Source organism: Vicia villosa, linkage group LG1 (assembly GCF_029867415.1).
Source record: "Vicia villosa cultivar HV-30 ecotype Madison, WI linkage group LG1, Vvil1.0, whole genome shotgun sequence".
Classification (NCBI taxonomy): domain Eukaryota; kingdom Viridiplantae; phylum Streptophyta; class Magnoliopsida; order Fabales; family Fabaceae; genus Vicia; species Vicia villosa.
The window spans coordinates 173,130,797-173,145,169 of NC_081180.1; the positions used below are offsets into that span (position 1 = coordinate 173,130,797).

Consider the following 14,373-nt stretch of genomic DNA (forward strand, 5'->3'; position numbering starts at 1 on the left):
AGAATTTGAATTTGTGAAACATCCCGTCATCTTAGAAATGATAGATGAGTGTTATTGTTTTGAATATTTGTCAAATACTTATTTGTCATTTTTGTGGTGTAATAATTTTAAACAGGAAATAGTATTTTGGATTTAATGGAAATACACCGACAGTGTAAAACAACTTTACACTGTCAGTAAAATTATAACAGTTAATTTGTGTAAACGTTTGACTTTTTTTTAAAATCACATATATAATATTTCTTTTTAAAGGATTGTGATGTACTGACCGTATAAAATATTTTACACTGATAGTGCACTACCTTTAAGCTCGTAATATTTTAGTGAAAGTGATAATATGTTTCAATAATAAAATTAAAAATAAAATATTTGTAATATTATTTAACTATATATTAAAATCAAAAGTTATTTGAAAAAAAAAATTAGGTCTTTGTAAAGGACAAAATAGAGAATGCACATCGGAAAACCTAATGACTATATAAAGTTGTCAACCAACAGCTTAACCTAGAGTTTCTGGCACAAGAGAAGGCAGGCAACAGCGGAAGCATCAACAAAATGGTTCTCAAGTATGTTTTTCCTCATTTTTTAATTCCATTCATCTTTCAATGTTCTGTTTAATGACGTTTCTATCAAATTTTGCTATCGTTTATATGAATATGTTGTATTGCAAATGGATTAGTTTACCCTAAAACTTAGTTTAGATTCAAAACCTTGTTGAAGCATTTGATAGTTACGTTTTCTGTTTGTGTTAGCTGCATTCAACGTGTTTGTTAATATGTTCTTGATGTTGGTGTTGTTAGGACCGAGCTCTGCCGTTTTAGTGGTGCCAAGATCTATCCCGGGAGAGGAATCAGATTTATCCGTAGTGATTCACAGGTGATAAGAATTTGAATATGGCTGAGTTTGAAGTTTGTTATTGTGTTCTGAACTTCATTTTTATGTTGATTTGTAGCTTATTTAAAGGTTTCTGTTTGTTGATTTATTATTAGGTTTTCCTTTTCGTCAATTCGAAATGCAAAAGGTACTTCCATAACAAGTTGAAGCCGTCTAAGCTTACTTGGACTGCGATGTACCGGAAGCAACATAAGAAGGTGAATGTTAATATTTGAAATTAGGTTTTTTGGAATTTACATGTTATTGTGCCATTTTCCTATCTGTTAGTTTGATGCAATTTAAAGTCACGATGTGTTTTTATTATGTATGTGTTTTGATTGCGTATATGGTGATTTTTAATTGTTTACTTGTTGTGATGCGCAGGACATTGCACAAGAAGCTGCAAAGAAGAGGCGTAGAGCTACCAAGAAGCCTTACTCAAGGTCAATTGTTGGTGCAACTTTGGAAGTTATTCAGAAGAAGAGATCTGAGAAGCCGGAGGTTCGTGATGCTGCCAGAGAAGCTGCTCTTCGGTGTGTTTTCTCTTATAATGCTCATAGCACATCTCATTACTTGTACTATTGGTATTTGCATGTGAAAATGTTTACTATTTCTTACCAACTGAAGTCGTTATGTTTTTTTTACAGTGAAATTAAGGAGAGGGTGAAGAAAACTAAGGATGAGAAGAAAGCAAAGAAGGCGGAAAGTCAAGCTAAGGCACAAAAGGCTGTAGGAAAAGGGAATGTTACCAAGGGTGCATCAAAAGGTCCTAAGCTTGGTGGTGGAGGTGGAAAGCGCTAAACACTTGAGTGTATTGGATTTTTGGATAGCTCTTTAATAGAGTTTTGAAATTTTTGCTTTGATAATTTATTTGTTGGATCAATCCTGTATTTTACTGTCCTGTCAAAACTTATTTTGGAAGATTTTGCAGTTGCTTATTAGATTTTCCTGGGGATCAAATTTGAATTTGTATGAATTCTCTTCCATGCTTTCTGTTACTTAACTTTCTTTGGTTATGTGCTAGTTGCTTTAGTAATGTTCTCAACCCACTCACTGTTAAGTATTAGTGAAACCAGTGTTTCAAAACTTAGGCTGTGACCCAATAAGTGAGAGCTAATATGATCAGCTCTGCACAATCCCTTTTCTGCATTGATGGCTTTTAAAAATCAGGCCCCATCTGTGTGCCAAGTTGATATGGGCTCATAACATAAATGCTGTCCGCACCATTTAGAGAGAGGGTGCAGTGTTTGCCCCTTGCAATTTGTGAGGATGGTTTGGGAAATTTAATGAAATCAATCTTTTCAGATAGATGTTTGAATTGCAATAGATTGTTAGAAAATTTAAATGTTGTGAGCCTCTTTTAGGCCAGCAAGTGGAACTTCAAGTCCATTGTGGATGTTACATTTCGTCAAGGTTCTTGAATTATCATTCTGGATTGCTCTGCTTTGAGAGATTATAGAGATCGTTTTGTTCTGCCCTGTTCTCTTTAGGTTCACTAAGTTCCTCACTCCAAGACAGTATCTCCATGTTCTTTCATATAAATTTCATTCTTATAAATTCTAGAATATGCATACCATATATATGTATCTGTGCACAGGGTAGACATGTATACGCACCGGGTAGACAAACCGTATCCATGATACTTTTTTTAATTGGTCGATTTCAAGTAAAATTTGTTGCCTTATATACTACTACAATATATTGTAGGGTCATGCTAACCTTAATTACTTAAAGAGTGTTGTTGGAGCACTCGTTAGCATTTCTTTATATTATGAGTTCTTTTTTGTCTAACTTAACATGGTTTTTTATTTCGTAAACTTTTATTGGGAGCTTTATTTCAAATTGAAAACTTATTTTTTGAATGATATGTCTAATTATTATTTTTATTGTTATTGATGTATCCATATTTTATTTTTGTCCCATACAATGCCGTACCAATGCATAATAATTTTTAAAAATATTTTTGTAAGCTTTCTACACGATATATGGGTTTTACATTATTTTTTATAATTTAAAGGAGGGGCTAAGTCTTAAAGAAAATAATATTAGTAGTTGATCCCTACAATATTAGAGTAGCTAAGAAGAAAGAACCAAATGACAATGATCATATACGTGACGTGATTGAAATATCCTAATACACACGAGATCTCACTCATGAGATTACCTGTGCATCTCCCAAGGTTACTCCAAAGAGTTTTTTAATCTAAAATCACACATTTGGAACATACTTTCACAACATAACATACCCAGTTAAGAGCTCACTAACAAAGAGAAACACCCAGAAAACGCACACCAACAAAAGAAAACATAGAGGGTCCTAAAGAACTAAGCCAAATATACAACAAACCAGCACTACTAGGGCTGTATTTGGTCCATAGAATCCGAGAATCGGACCGGTGGAATCGGTTCATTGGACCAACCAAATGTTATTCGGTCCGGAAATGGGTAATTTTTTATCCGATATAAAAAATGGATACTATATTGAATATTTATTGGATACTTTTGTCGAATATATGAAGTAACGGTCCGGTTTCGGTCTAAAAAATTAGTCCATCACTATTTCGGTCCGGTCCGGATTTATCCGATACTATTTCGATCCGGCTCTCGGGATAGCAATACCCGTACCGGACCGATAACAACCCTAACCACTACTACTGAAAGACAAAATAAAACTTCAATCACAAAACATATTACCCCCATGAGCTAAAGAGGCATAAATCTCAATTAACTTGGTCTTTTGGATTGTCACAAAACTAAGGTTATTGACCGAAATAAAACTTCTCACATTGGCCTTTATAACAACTCCACTCAAACCACGAACATTGAATTAACCTATAGTTATTGGATATTTCCCTACTTAAAAAAAACACATTTAGCCTTAGTCGTGAAGACAATTTAACCCCGGTTATATAAGTGATATAAAATATTTACTTACTAGTTTTTCTATATCCCCTTTTGATGATCATGACGAATAGCATTCTCATCATTATCTGAATCATTTTCTTTAGATGAGAGACATACATGTGTTGCGAAAGAAGGAGTTTCAAAATTTAAATATTGATTTTCGTCACTATCAGGAATAAACAATTTACCATCTTGTGTCAAAAGGATGAGTAACATAAAAAAATTTGTTTTGCTTGAGATACCATGATGAATGGTTCGTTTATATAAGCCGCCTTTTCGAAGATCAATCAGTGTGAATCCTGATTCATCGATTTTTACACCAGTGTTAATATCAATCCACTTGCACTTAAATAAATACACTTTAAAAGTAACATAATCAATCTTCAAAATCTCCTCAATGACCCCAAAGTACGCTCTAGATGCTAGTACGATATTCTTATCTTTCAAACTAGATAAGTATATCTAGCTTCAACTATAACTCCACTATTTTGCACATTACTACGATCATCCTTTGCTTTTGTATAGAATGAATATTCAGTAATTTCGTATGCAATCCAAGTTATTACATTAAACTTAAGCATACGTAATATCCATTTAATTGTCTCTGATGAACTACTCTCTTTAGAAACCCTTTCAATAAACAAAGTTATGAAAGTTTTGTTATGCTCTATCAACAACATTTTTCATTCATCAGGGGAAAATTTTCCTTGATAAGACTTTTGTGAATGGTCAAGTAAGGCTGAACTTAACTAACGTTATTCATTGTATACAAATTTGCATGAAGAACTACATCTTGGTCAAATGTCTTAACATTTAAACCTTGAATACCCCCACCATCATATCTTCCATCATGACGAGACTCCAAAATTCCTATAGAGTTCAATTCTGACAAATAATTTGTGCAAAACTCAATAGTCTCTTCTATGATGTACCGTTCAACAATCAAAGCTTCTACGATGATGATTCGTTGTATACTCTTTAAAAATATTTATATATCACTATACTAGATACATCCATCATAAATAAACTAGACCACAAGTTCTAATCTCTTTTACTAGATGAATAATTAAGTGAACCATAATGTCAAAAATTGATGGAGGGAAACATATCTCTAATTGACATAAGATAATTGGAGCCTCATGTTCCAACTCATAAATTTCCAAGTTCAATGATTTTACTACATATAACATTGAAGAATAAACACAATTTGGTTATAGTTACCCTTACATTTTTTGGTAGAATGTCAGAGATAGCCACTGATAGAAGTTGTTGCATCAAGACATGATAATCATGAGATTTAAGCCCGCTAATCTGAGATCATCCAATAGCACAAGTTTCTTCATATTTAATGAGTACCCTTGGGGAACTTTGATACACTACAAACAATCACAAAACCTTTTTTTATTAGATAGAGTGTGACATGTTTGGAGCAAATATATTTTATTTCCTATATCTTTTGGGGATAACTATTGTCGTATACCCATCGCCACCATATCTTCATGATATTTCTCAGTATATTTTGTCTTGCCTTTAATGTTTAAAAGTGTTCCAATCAAACTATCACATACATTTTTCTCCACAAGACAATGCCTTACATAGAGACTAGACCAATATGTAAGATCAAATTATACCGATCTATTTTTCCAAATAATTTTCTCCACGTAATCTTTTCGTTTCTTACCAGATACAACATTAATATGTTGTTGTCTTTTATAAAATTCTTTCCCGATTAAGGGCTTTGTAGCAATATCAAACTCTTGCTTTCTATTAAAATTCTCCCGCAATATATGATATAGATGATTAGGCCTTAGAAATTTTTGATGCCCAAGGTAAACAATCTTTTTTTATTTTCATTTTGTAATTGGTGGAAGCATTTATCATCTTGACGTTGTACCCAGACAAATTACTGTATGCAGGAAAGTCATTGATTCTGCAAAATAACTTAACACACATCTTAAAGTTTTCACCAGTATACACATCATCAACATCAATGCTTTCCTCCCAATAAATTCTTAAATCTTTGAAATAGTTTTGACGATAAAAAACACATAATTTTCAATAAGAACACATATGCACTCTAATTGTATAATCTAACTTGCAGAAGTTCTGAAGCATATTAAGAAGAACAAGGCTAAGAAAGTGATTTCTCAAGAGCAGAAGGTTGCATTGAGACAAGTTTACAAGAATAAGAAGTTCTAGAGATTGAAGGAAGTTTACAAAAACAAGAAGTTCTAGACATTGAGAGAAGTTTACAAGAACAAGAAATTCTGAAGATAAATGAGAAGTTCTCAAAACTCTAATACTGAAAACGCTTCAAGCATCAACAAGCAAAAGCTACAAAGAATACTCTAATGATCAGAAGATCAATAAAGTTACACTCTTTATTTCAAGATCAATCAGTAACGGTTGAAACATAATTACGGTAGAAATAATCTTCATTTTTGGAAATAGTATTAATCAACATTTCATCATCATTCCAAAACAAGAAAACATGTCGCTTAACGGATAAAAAAACTCACCCTATATAGAGAGGACATCATTGAAGAAAAAGAGAATTTCATACACGCTCGCACGAATTCAAAGAGCTCTCAATTTTTCATTATCATTTTCTTATTCCTAGCTGTATATTGTGCTAAATATTGTGTACACATCACAGTTGTGATACATCTTTTTTAGAAGCAATTAGTTAACACACATAAGTTATAAGTTTTAATTGTAGTACCTTGAGAAAACCGAATTATGGTTGTTCTAGAGAAGACTTAGACAGTTGTTTAAGTGTAAATTGTAATCAAAATTTGATTAGTGGATTAAGACCTCGTAAGACAGAGGCGAAATCACCTTAATAGGATGGACTGAAGTAGTTTGAGTTCAAACAAACCAAGATAATCGAACATGTCTTTTCTTGATTTAAGTTTTTAAAAACCCAATCCAACCCCCCTTATTGTTTTTTTCGTTACTTTAGTTCTTTGGTTATTTTGGAACCAAAATCATCATTGATAACATCATATATTTGCGCTTCAATGACAACCACTGAGATAAGTTGTAAATTATGAGAAGAACACACCATGAAGTATGATTAATACTCAAATTACCAAACGAGTTCATTCTTTTGGTGGCAAGACCAAGCCTAAGGTTTCTTGGATCAAGTACAAAATCTAGAAACAATGAACCAATTTTCTTCCATTACAATGAATCAACTACATGGCGGATTTTTCCATCACATACTCTTTTATTTTCATGCCATCTAATGTTCCTTGTATCATTTATAATAGCAAAAAGTCTCTTGAACCTTTGAATTATCGGTAGGTGCCACATCACCTTGGAAGGAACACCCTTTCTAGTTACACCATCACCATCTTCAACACCATTGTCCTTCTGATTTAATCGTTACTCCCACACCTCATTGTCTTCTTAGACTAAAAACCACGGTTCGACAATGTGTTACCTTATGAAAGCATTTTTTACAATAATTCAAGCAATTTAGTGAAGTTTCTATCTGTTTACCCACTTCTTGCCTTAATATTAAATAGTCTTAACACAACTGACAATCTTGTAAAATTTTGTATCCCAGATATAACGACTCTTCCACGTCTCTTTACAAAGTATCTTCTATATGAACTTTCTCTAAAAGCATCTACTGTAACATGAAGAATCATGTCTTCTAGAGTATCATTTATAAATTCATCAATTTCAACTCTATGTGACGTAGATTTTTTTTTGTCACTTCACCATGCCATATCCATGTCATGTAATTTTTGTCACTTGTTGGTGTCCTTGTAATCAAATGTGTAAATTTTTTGCCCAGACTTGTAAGTTTATTGAGTGCACCTATTGACTTCACAAGACTGTCTAAAATTCTTGACTCCGCCACTGTTTGACCTCGAATTTTTAATGGTTAGAATGAAAATTTTGTTGTAAAATATATTATTTGTGATAGTTCTATACTTTTAAGATAGTTTCTTACTATGTTTTGTAACCCCTAAAACACTCAATCTATTTAATTCACCTTTGACATTTTTTAAAAGTATACTCCAACTTTTTAACCATTTTTTATTTTTTATAGTCTTTTCACTGTTTAGAGTTCCCAAAGAGTCACACACACAGAGAATACCAACCGCATGATTGCATATATACACTTATCAAATCAATGAACATAATGCAAATATTTCCATTTATTTGTCAAACACAGATATTTCTAATCCATTTGGTTCTTCGCCTCAACCACATAATTGGGAAGCCATTATTCCTTGTCTTATATTTGTGGTTCTACTTAATTGTAAACATGAAGCATAAATATCCACTAGTTTGAAATAGTGGTATCAAACATCCATTATTTTGAAATACTAGCAACAAACAAGAAAATATTATAGAGATAAATGTAGTTTTGCTCTTGTCATTTGAGTGAGTTTTACTTTCCCCTTTCCTCTGTAAATTTTTTTTTTTTCGATTTCACCTTATAATATAAGACTTTTTAGTCTTGCATCTCATTATACATATTAGAATTTATCAAAATGACAAAAGATAAAAGCACAAATAGTCCAAGTCGAAGAGGACAATATCAATAATTTTATTTCCAGATGCCCACATAAGGAAAAAAATTTATAAAATTGAAATCGAAAAAAAACATCAAGAGAAAAAACAAAAACTCATCCAAATAGTCGGATATAACGCGCAACTATTAAATATTTCATGAAACTTAGAAGCTATTTCTTTCGTCTAATAATAAGCGTTCTATTCCTGGCTAACCATAATAGTCTCCGGCCGATTACTCAGAAAGAGATGCAGTTTGTCTAGAATCTTCTCAGCACATGAGCGCTGGTGGGTTGGCCACACAATGACCTTGGATCGGGTTTTCACTTAGGTAGAGGAAAGGGAACCAACTTTTGGTCGGAAACGGTCCCAAAGACGCCCAATAAACTTCGATAGAAGATCTCGTAAGTTTGCACGGTATCTAGAGCCCTGCACTCGGGATCATACAAACATATGTGAAACAAGAAAATATACTTCATTACTGTTGAAGTATGCCTTAAAACCTTCTTTGTTTATGAAGAGAAAGAAAACATGTTTCAAGATTGTCAAAAAATCAAGAAGTCGAAAAGCAGTCAGAATGTTTGGTTTGGGCGGTTTCCGGATATTGGATTTCGTTGGTTCGGTTTGTGGATCACTTTATTTAATGTTGAAATGTTGAATATATATTTTACATTAATTTAGAAATAGTTTAAATTAATATAAACAATATTATAAGATATTTATATTATTTTATTCTAATAATTAATGGATTGTGTTTTAGGCTTTGTTTATTGGGTTTTATCACTTATAAGTATGTATCTATTATGTTATTATACTATGACAATTTTATAGCTTTAGAGAAAAAGGGATAAATAAGGGTTTAGGGTTTAAGGGGAACCTTTTAGAGTTATTTAGAAAGGTCAGACAATACTTCTTGATATATTGGGTTTGAGTGATTCATATATTAAGAATTGTATAGGTATGGAAACACTTGGGGTGAAAAATAGGGGTTTGATTTTGGGAGCAATCAAGGTTTATTCTTGGAAATTCGGAAGGCGAATGCTATTTTCTTGTAACTCATTTGTAATCTCTTGTAACAACTTTCTGAGTATGGTGAATTGGAGACTTGTTATCTTCCAAGATGTAGATCTTTTGATCGAATTGGGTAAACAAACCTTTCACCTTTTCGCCTTATTTTATTATGTTATATTTTATATTTATTGCTTATTATTGCTGAAGGCCGTTTATTTTGGTTGCTAATGTTCTTTGTTCCCACATATCAAATTTCTTGGTGTGATTGGATCGCAAATAGTTTCTTCTGATTAATTATTCTATCAATTTCACAACAAGTGGCACCACCATGGGGCAAACGAGTATCGTTTACAAGCGAGCACCATTGGTAAATGGGAGATCGATATTTTTTTGAAAACAACGACTCTGGGTTGTGGATAGTTAAGGTGCAAGAAATTTTAATTCAAGAGAAGTGTATTGATGCTTGAAAGGGTAAAGCTTTGATGCTTGCAACGCTTACACAAGTACAGTAGGCCGAGATGATGGATAAGGCCAGGAGTGCCTCAAGGATAAAGTTCTAAGAGAAGTTTGCAAGGGGGTAACTGCAGTTGCAATGTGGGGAAAAACTTGAATCATTATATATGGCTATGTCTTTGGTTCATAGGTTGTGTCTAAGACAACAACTCTACTAATTCCAAATGGTGGAGAGCAAATCCATAGTGAAGGAATTGACAAAATTTCACAAGATAGTTGATGATCTTGAGAATATTGAAGTGAAGATTGATGACGAGGAAAATACTCTACTCTTGTTGATTTCATTACCCAGATCCTTTGAGCACTTTAAAGATGCTCTTCTTTATGGTAAGGAAGATACTATCACTTTGGATGAAGTCTAGACGGCGGTAAAATCCAAAGAATTTTTAAAGGAGAAAGATTTAAAGATTAAAAACAATGGTGAATGCTTGAGTGCCTCAAGAGGGGGAACTGAGCGTAGAGGGATGTCCAAATCAATTTTTTTTACAAGTCAAAGGTAAAATGTTTTTAATTGTTAGAAAATCAGCCACTTCAAGAAATATTTTCCTGAGAGAAAGGTCAATGATGATTATGTTCAAGTTGTGGTTGTCTTAGATGAAGATGGTTATGAGAATGTTGATGCACTAGTGGTATCTAGTTTGGAGACTCAAGATAGTTGGGTAATAGACTCATGTTGCTCTTATCACATTGTCCAAGAATAGAATACTTTGAGACTCTGAAGCTGGTGCAAGGTGGAGTAGTTTGTCTTGTTGATAATAAATTTTGCAAGGTTTATGGTATTTGTATGGTCATACTTAAAATGTTTGATGATCTTGAGTTTCTTATTCACAACGTGAGGTATGTTCCATAACTCAAGTGAAATTTGTTTTAAGTATGTTTAATGATCTAAGCTATCTCTCGTCACTTGCAGTGGAATGTTGAAGATTTCACATGAAGAAGTGATTATTGCTAAAGGGTCTAAAATATGTGGTTTATATATTTTAGAAGGTTCAAATGTTATTGTTCATTCATCATTACCTAGTGGATACTTTCATGAAAAGAAAAGCTATGAGATTTAGGTCAAGGAATTATGAATTCTTGGAGAGTGTCTTAGAAATTTATAATGAATTTTGCAGAATACAAGAGATAAAATACATATGACCGTTGAGTTGTTATTAAGTTTTTGTGGTAGGGCTGATGTCAAAGCCGCTTACTTGATAGGCAAAGAGTTTCTTCAGAGGAAGAAGAGTAAAAACCCAGGGATAAACCTTTTAGAAACTATGGAGTAGAAAACTTAATTTGAGGTGAAGTTTTCTACTATGGATGCTAATAGTTAGGCGTGGACAACAGGCTGGTTTGGGCAGGTTCGGGCCCAAATGGACCACCTAGCCCAAACCGTGGATGAAGATACTAAGCCCAATTCCGCCCAAATTTAAGAACAGGTTTGCCGATTGGGTTAATGCTGGTTTCAGGTAGTTTCGGATTGGTATTTCGCGTTATTGGGCTGATTGAATTTGTTGGCCCAATAACATTTTTAAGCATATTTTTAAAATCTTATTTTTACAATACATTTTGAACCAATTGAAAGACTTTTAGCCGTTTTTAATTTCACAAATTTAAATTATATCAATTTTTAATTTGGACATTATTTATTTTTGTACATTTTTAAAATAAACCAAATCAGCTTTTTAAGAGGACATTATAATTACAATTTACAACTATGTCCAATCAAAATATTCACAAATCATACTTAGTTAATTTCATACTTATCAATAAACCAGATCATTTTCTAGAGTGAAATATACCAAATCAAAACACAATTGGATTTTGTATCAAAATATTTACAATCTGATTATAAATGTTCAATCACTTCTTCAATATATATATATCATATGCAACAGCAACATATCTGGAATTTTAACAACTCTTTAATATATCATATATCATATGCAGCAACAACATATCTGGAATTTTAACAAGTTAGTAATAAAATGAACAATTATAATAATCTTACAAATGATAAAAAAATAGCAAAATGTCTTACATTGTTAAACACTTCTTAAATCATCCTTTAATATTTATTCTTAAAGACAGAATCTTCAAAATTCATTCCTAAAGATAATAAAAATCATTAAAAAAAACAAACAAAAATGTAAGAAAAAACAAATATATATTAAAAAAAAATCCAATAAAAATAACTTCTTCTAGATCTGGAAACAAGTATACTTCTAGATCTGGACATAACATTCATTCCTAAAGACAATAAAAGTCATTAAAAAAACAAACAAGTTAGAAAATATAAAATCGAAATTTAATCCAATAACATACCTTTTTCTAGATCAGGAAACAAGCATACATCTAGATCCGGAAAGAACATTCATTCCTAAAGACAATAAAAATCATTAAAAAAAACAAAATAAAAATGTTAGAGAAAACAAATAAATAGAAAATATAAATAGGAAATTGATCCAATAAAAATACCTTCTTCTAGATATGGAAATAAGCCTACTTCTAGATCTGAAAAGAAGCATATACTTTTAAATCTGAAAGCAAGCATACTTCTAGGTCTGAAACCAGCATATGAATATATGATATTAAATCACATCATAATAATAATAGAAAACAAATAAATCTTAAAACAGAGAAGACGAAAAATTAAAAATAAAAAACCTAATTTAAGTGAGTTTAGGATCTATCTTCTAATTTTTTGGTTGATACTGTTCTTTCTTTCCGCACATCAAATTTTTTGGTGTGATTGAACCGTGAATAGTTTCTTCTAATTAATTAATTTATAAATTTCACGCCAATTATAAATATACACACATGTATTTCTCTATTACAAATACACTTTACGCATATGATGTCAAAAAAAAAAGGGGGGAGGCTACCCCATTATAGAAACAACCTTTCCATCCTCGAACATCTTTTCCAGGCTACCCCAACAAGGAAATGACCTTCTCATCCTAGAGCATCTGGTCTGGACGAATCTTCTTCCTTGAAACACACATAGGATGGTGAAAATGTTCCACTTTATGAAAGGCATTCTCAAAAGGTTGCGAAATAGCCCCAAGGATGACGATCGTTGAACTAGTTAAGCGTTGAACCAAAGAAGTATTCTCGAGACGCAGAGGCTCTAGGTCTCCTTGGGCCGTTGAGAGAGACACTTGAGAAGAATTTAAACTAGCCCGCGCAAAAACTAAATATTTGTTTTTCACTATTACACCTTTTACCAAAAGAATCACCTGGCCGAAAAGAGAGTTAGGGAGATTAAGGGGGCGTAAAACATCACTTATCCTAGCGAGAGAAGTGAAATTTGTCTGTATTTCTTGGAGGTATGTATCCAGTAGTAGTGTCAGGTTACAAACATTTTCCTCTAGTTGATGCTTCTATTAGCGTTGCTGGTCAGACCAAAGAGCGTCCTAAGAACCAAATCCACCAAGTGCCAAAGTAGTAGATGCGCGTTGCGTGTAATGCGCCAAATTCGCCAATTCTTCCTCTAAGGCATGCCCACACAGGTTAGCTAAGGATGGACATTCCTTCCCCGAATGAAGGACCTGTCGTTCCTTAGAAGGGCGTCAACCCCACCAACGATATGAGGGGCGGAGGACCCGAAGTAGCAGCACCCCTGGGGGGCTCTGAAGTAGAAGAATGTCCAATTATAGTTCTCCCTGGCTAGATCACCCATCGTAAAAGACTGGGTGCTCCTTCATCGTTCATTGAATTTGCATGCAATCATTATCAAAATTAATACAGGATAATAAAGCAAGTTGAAGACGAAGAAACCAAGGGCTTTCAAGACTTGCTAAAAGTAATCTTGCTTTCTTCCCTGGTGCGAGCATCCATCATTAAGTGGATATCGATGAGGCATTTCAAGAATTTTTGGGAAGCTTCCTTTGGAGGAGTAACACCCTCGGGATAACCCAGATCTTTAGTGAAACTCATCAGCTGTTTCTTCATATATAACTCTTCTTGGTAAAGGTATCCCCCCTTTTAAACATACAACCCATTTCCTATCAGGAAATTACCTCATTCAAGTACTTAGGGAACAATTCAACACATCTTCCCCCGCTCCATCTCCGACAGCGTACTCCGCCACGCGAGCCTCTGGGTGGATGGGGTCACCAAGAAGAATCAATTTTCAAAGTGTTGAAAGCCCTATGAAAAATCCCCCGACGCACAGACGGTTGACACCAGAGAATTTAAGGCACAACCCCGCGCCCGAGTCACAGGACCATGGTGAACTATGAAGAGATGAAAGTAAAGGGTCAAAGAAGTCTTCCTATTCAAATACTCACACCAGTACTGAAATAATTTCACGTACGTCCAACTTAAAAGATGAAACTGCGAGATAGCCACTATCAGATGCTTAAGAACTTTCATCTCAAAGACATTGAGGTCTACTGGTCTAAGTCGATCATAAGGGACCCCGAATGAACATTCATAGAGAGATGTAATTTGTCTATGTTGGTTTGACTCATGGGTAATGTCAAATGGGCAAGGGGCGGGACCACATAATGGATTAGGGGTATTATTGTAATCTGGATCATTATTATCCTTATATAT

General features: G+C 33.4%; 1 protein-coding gene across 1 annotated transcript; it reads left to right on the forward strand.

Moving 5' to 3' along the window:
* The first annotated feature begins 489 nt into the window (after positions 1 to 489).
* On the forward strand, positions 490 to 1,871 carry LOC131620493 (large ribosomal subunit protein eL24-like). Its single transcript, XM_058891590.1, has 5 exons — positions 490 to 566; positions 801 to 876; positions 990 to 1,091; positions 1,258 to 1,406; positions 1,521 to 1,871. Exons 1-5 carry the CDS (start codon positions 556 to 558, stop codon positions 1,672 to 1,674), a joined length of 492 nt encoding a protein of 163 aa, XP_058747573.1. The 5' UTR covers positions 490 to 555; the 3' UTR covers positions 1,675 to 1,871.
* The last annotated feature ends 12,502 nt before the right edge of the window (positions 1,872 to 14,373 follow it).